The 5,601-nt window shown below is 33.6% G+C and overlaps 1 protein-coding gene across 1 annotated transcript; it reads right to left on the reverse strand.

Annotated features, from left to right (window-relative positions):
- Positions 1-1,693: 1,693 nt before the first annotated feature.
- Positions 1,694-4,516, reverse strand: LOC112707623 (G-type lectin S-receptor-like serine/threonine-protein kinase LECRK1). Its single transcript, XM_072211081.1, has one exon. The coding sequence runs from the start codon at positions 3,933-3,935 to the stop codon at positions 2,307-2,309; it is 1,629 nt and encodes a 542-aa protein (XP_072067182.1). The 5' UTR covers positions 3,936-4,516; the 3' UTR covers positions 1,694-2,306.
- Between the last annotated feature and the right edge of the window lie 1,085 nt (positions 4,517-5,601).

Here is a 5,601-nt window from a genome sequence, read left to right on the forward strand (position 1 = left end):
ATGGATTTATGGGTGATTTGATTATTTATTGGTTTATTATAATAATAATCTTAGTCTTTTACATACTGACTGACATTCTTCCACAAAATATATAAACAGTGACGTTTGTGAGGAAAATGAAGATTGCAGAAAATAATTGGTCCTGCTCTAATATTGGTATTTGATAGTGAAATCAACCTAAGATATTTCAACCAACTAAACGGGCTTGTTATTCTTGCTTCGACACATGACACTTGATAATACAGTTAGTTCAGCAACGCGCCATAGCCATAGGATGAATGAAGAACACGGCATACATATCATTCATTCATATCTCTTACTATAACTAAGCAATAATCCATCTTCTCAATTTTATCATCTTTCTGTTATTTTATTGTCACCCTTTTTCCGCTATTTTGAATATTATTTTATGAAACTATTCTTAGATAAACGGATGTAACTAATTTGCATTATGGTTTTTATGATTTAGATTTCAAATATTTTGATTCTGATCGATAATAAACTAAACTAAGAAAATCTGTTTAATATCTATTTATTCACTAGACTAATATAAGTTGATTATTTTCTTTCATTTTAGTCATGAATTGGATAACCTCCAATCTTAAGGTTACATACTCACACACACCACACCCACACACATAATATCCTCTTTTTTTAAGGTTTAATATCTATTTATCTACTAGACTAATATAAGTTGATTATTTTCTTTCATTTTTTTTATTTTGGTCGATGAATTGGACAACCTCCAATCCTAAGATTACACACTCACACACATAATATCCCCTTTTTTTGGTCAAGTTTGGATAAAATGAAGCTCGAATCTAAGACCTCTTAGTAAGAAAGGAAAATTTGTACTACTTGAGCAAAGGCTCATTGGCATTTTCTTTCATTATTTTTGTGTTGGTTTTCTTTCCCCCTTTAATGTTTTTTTTTTTTGGCATTGGGTCTGTATTAATTCTTTTTTTCTGGACTTTTGGATCTGATTTGGACCAGCAACATTTTGTTGACAAGTTTATTTTTGGACTTTTTGTTAAGAAAAAAAAAAGAAATTAAATTATTAAAATGCTGATCTTATTTTTGTTGTGTTGACTATGTTCTATACTATATGCATCTTCATTTTTTGGATAACTTTCCAAGAGAAGTGGGTCAGCTTTTGGCTAATGATGCAAGAGGGGTCTTGGTACCCCGTAGTGTAACTGTTTAGTGTTTTTTTCCTTTAGGCCTTAGGCCTCGTTTGTAAACCAAAAAAAAAATTACTAGACAAGAACACTGCATTAAGATTATTTTCTGCAGTTTAAACTTTAAAGATCTTACTTTGTGGTCCCGTAATATCTGAGTATAATTAAATGGCAACTATTCAAAATGAAAATGGCAAAAACATTTTTTTTATAAAGATGTTTTATTTAAAAGTGTGATTTATTTATTTAGTCACACTTTAAACAAAGACAATATTTTTATATAATATCAAAATCTAATTATATAATTCATCATCTAAAGATAAATTTTTTTTTTCACAAAAAGACAATTATAAAGTCTTCATTGTAGTGTCTACCTAATTAAATTTACTGTAGTATATACTATTATATATCCAGCTGCTATGTATGGCAATGTCAAATAATGATGTGAACATGTGACATTAGCACTCAATCAATGGAAGCTAACTAACTAACTAATGGTTAGAAATTTCAGACAGTGAAATAAATGTAATATCTTATTACAAAGCATAAATATCTGGTACAATATTGCAACGAATTGTATTCTTTTGACATGCTTAAAAACTAAAAAGGATTAAATCCAACTATTACTGACTCTTTTTTAGCCTTGATCATGTAAATACCAAATTGAAGTTGCATTCCCATGAAGTATTGTTTTCTTCAAGTTTTGGCCATGCATAATCATTAATCTTTGCTTCATTAGAGACTTAATCCAGACAAGAAGCGAACTAAGACATGAATCAAATCTTACATTGGTTGCTAGGCTCTTTGAAAGTAAAGAATGCAGCAACAATGCACATAACTATATTTAATAAATCAACTCAGGGGAGGCAGCAACATTAACATTTTTTGTCACATGGAATTAGAAGTTGGGGAAGGAGGAACTGGCACATCAGTAACCCCTTCAAGCATGAGCACAACACTCTTCATTGAAGGCCGGAGAACAGGTTCATGTTGGATACACCACAGTGCCACCTTCACCATATTTTCCACAACATTCTTATCCACTTCTTCCCAATGAACTAGCTTATGCACCTCTCCAGCAACAAAGCACTTATAGGCCCAACCAGACAGATGAATCTCATTTGGCTCTTACACATTAACATCTAGGTTTCTTCTGCAACACACTGTCTCAAGAAGCACTATCCCATAGCTGTAGATATCAGCCTTCACTGTTATTGGTGTGTTCCTGTTCCATTCAGGGGCCAAGTACCCTCTTGTCCCTCTAACCCCTGTGAAGGTTCTTGTTTGGTCCGGCATGAGAAGCTTTGCTAGCCCGAAATCAGATATTTTGGCAGTCCAGAACTCATCCATCAAGATATTTTGAGGCTTTATGTCGCAATGGATGATGGGTGCCTCACATTCTTCATGCAGGTAGAGGATCCCTCTTGCAATATCGAGAGCTATTCTGACTCTTTCATCCCAATCTGGAAGCCTTTCATCGCCAAAGAGAAGCTTCCCAAGGGAACCATTGCTCATGTATTCATAGACCAGAAGCCTTTTGGGACCCTCGGCACAGAAGCCAAGCAAGCGAACAAGGTTCCTGTGGTGTGTTTTTCCAATGGCTCTCACCTCTGCTTGGAACTCTCTTTCTCCATCTTCAACCAACTTCTCAAGTCTCTTCACCGCAATGAATCTCCTACTTCTTCCCGCCTTGTATAAAACCCCTTTGTAAACTGCTCCAAAAGATCCCTTTCCCAATTCTTGCTTGAAACCATTGGTTGCTCTCTTGAGCTCAGTGTATGAAAATCTCCTCAAAGCCACTTCCTCATTCAGGCCCAAGTCCCCAATCTCCAAGAGCCTCCTGTACTTGAGAACTCGAATCTTCGACATCAAATGGCAAGGTATCCCAATAGTGGAGCAGAAAATCAGAGTGAAAATGGAGGTAACAAAAACAATATGCAGAATTGCTTTGTTACTAGTATTCTTGATGATCTTATGAGAAAGTGGAGTCTCAGGCACAGGCTCACTACTAACATGAATCAAGTTCAAGTTTCCTACCTTGAAGAATTTCAAGGAGGGTACTTCTTCGTTCAACTGTACCCTTCTTGCATATCTGAGAGGGGTTTGCTGCTTCATACAAATCTTGCTACTCTGATCATAAGAAGCAGCCCAACAATTGCAATCTATAAAACAAGAAGAAGAGCAATGTTCCTCATCTGCCATCTGTGCCTGAAAATAAGACCGGTCACCATGCCAGGCCAATTTATCCAAAGAAACCATCCTGTAAAACTCTTCCTCACTACACTTGTCTTCTGAGAAGTTTCTTTTGCAGCCAAGACTGTTCTGGTTCGGATCAAGGTAATCAAATCCCGGAAGACAATAGCAAAATGGATTCTCATCAGCCAGTGCACAGTAACTGTTGAAGCCGCAGAAGCCCTTCACAGAACAAGAATTATCAGGCCATGTTTTTACTATGCTGATGACTTTGTTAGCCATGTCATGAGCATAGAGTCGAAAAACTCCATCAAAATCCAGAGTTGCACGATAAATAATTGTGTTCTTGTTCTTGTTCTCATTCTCAGCAGCAACAAAAAGACTCCGAATGGGCATCAAATTAGTGTCGTTCCTAATAAGTAGAGAGCCTGTTGTATGGTTGAGGTAAAGATGATAGGTGAAGGTGCAAGAAGCACTGGTGCTGGTGCCGGTGACAAAGTAAGCATCAGAAGGGTAAGGGAGGCTTTGGAGAGGGTAAGAGACAAGGTTGTTATGTCTCTGCATGATGAGATAGAAAAGCCCAATTGATGAATGGTCTGTTTTGGAGACATCAGAGATCAATTTGTTTTCATTGATCAACCTTTGTCCTCCTAAAATGGTGTCACTTGGGTGATCAAAGCTCTACCATACGACACCATTGAAAGCATTATAGATCACAAAGTTACCGTCATCCAGCATGGAAGCTGAAGCTGCTTCTTCTCCAAGGTTTGAAAATGAAAAGTTAGTGATATTGAGTGCTGCTTCTTCTTCTTGGCGAAGAAGCAAGCCCTGTGTGGTTAGCTGCAAGGTGGAGGTAGAGGGAAGTGGCGAACCGTCGCGGTTAGCGGTCCAGACCACCGTGTTGTCGGTGTCGAGAAGCCATATTCCAAGAGCGTAGCCATAACGGTGAGGATAAAAACCAAATGCAAAATTGCCAGGACTTGATGACCATGAACATGGATTGTTGCTATTACTATTATTACCTTTGGGAGAGAGTGATTTGCCCAACCCAATGATACTCTCAACAGCTGTGGCTTCATTTGCTATTAGTATTAGCAGCAAGAACAGAACAAGAATGATGGAAATGGTAGCCATGAGCAGCTTGAGAATTAGCATGAGCATGAACATGTTCACTCTTAAACTAAATTAATTTCCATCAATTAAGGAGAGGGTCCCACTCCAACATGTCGTATTGACTGGTAATTGGAAGGGACTAGGACTGCCAATTCATCCGAGTTTAGAGTTATCCTATCATATCCTGTCTTATTCTATCTGCACCTTATATATAAGTATAACACATATTTTATAAAAAATTAGTAAAACTTAAAAATAAATAAATCATCTTTTAGTAAAAAATTTTTAAAAAGTAAAAAAAATTATTTATCTATTGTTATTCAATATAAAACATAAAGTACTAATTAAATATAATAAATATATATCAAAAGTATCATAATAATTATAAAAAATTTCAGTTATAAATATTAAAATTCTAAAACTTATATATATTAATACTCTTATTACTATATTATTTGGTTTACTTATGAATGTTACATAATACTCTACTATTCTTTATTTCTTAATCTCTCATATCAATTAGCGAAAACTCTTTTAAGTATGTTTAAAATTACCATATTTTTTTACTAAATACATTTAAATATATCATGATTATAAAATTAATTCATAATTTTATATTTATATTTTTTGTATTTTTCATTCTCATTCATTTTTCTAAACCCAAGTAAGTTTAAATTTGACATCCTTATTAGCTATATTCAAATATATCATGGTTATAAAACTAATTTATATTTTTGGTGTTTCTCGTTCTTATTCATTTTTTTTAATTTTTCTTTAATTATTTACAACCCAATGAACATCATATAAAAAGACAAAGTAGAACAACTAAAACAAAATATAAAAATAAAAGCAACAAATAAAGATTTAATTTTTTACATCACTAATATAAAAGGTGTATGCCTTTTTTTAATAAATAAATTCAAATTTTTAAATTAATAAATTATATTTTAATTTATATTATATTATAGTTGAATAATTATATGAAATTATATACAAATTATTAAATAAATATTTTGCAAACTGTACTATTTTTACTACCAAATAATTCAAATTTAATATTAGTTTACCATTATCTAATCAATTTCTAAATAATATAGTACTTATTAGAATATATTAT

Source organism: Arachis hypogaea, chromosome 1 (genome assembly GCF_003086295.3).
Source record: "Arachis hypogaea cultivar Tifrunner chromosome 1, arahy.Tifrunner.gnm2.J5K5, whole genome shotgun sequence".
In the NCBI taxonomy this organism is placed as follows: domain Eukaryota; kingdom Viridiplantae; phylum Streptophyta; class Magnoliopsida; order Fabales; family Fabaceae; genus Arachis; species Arachis hypogaea.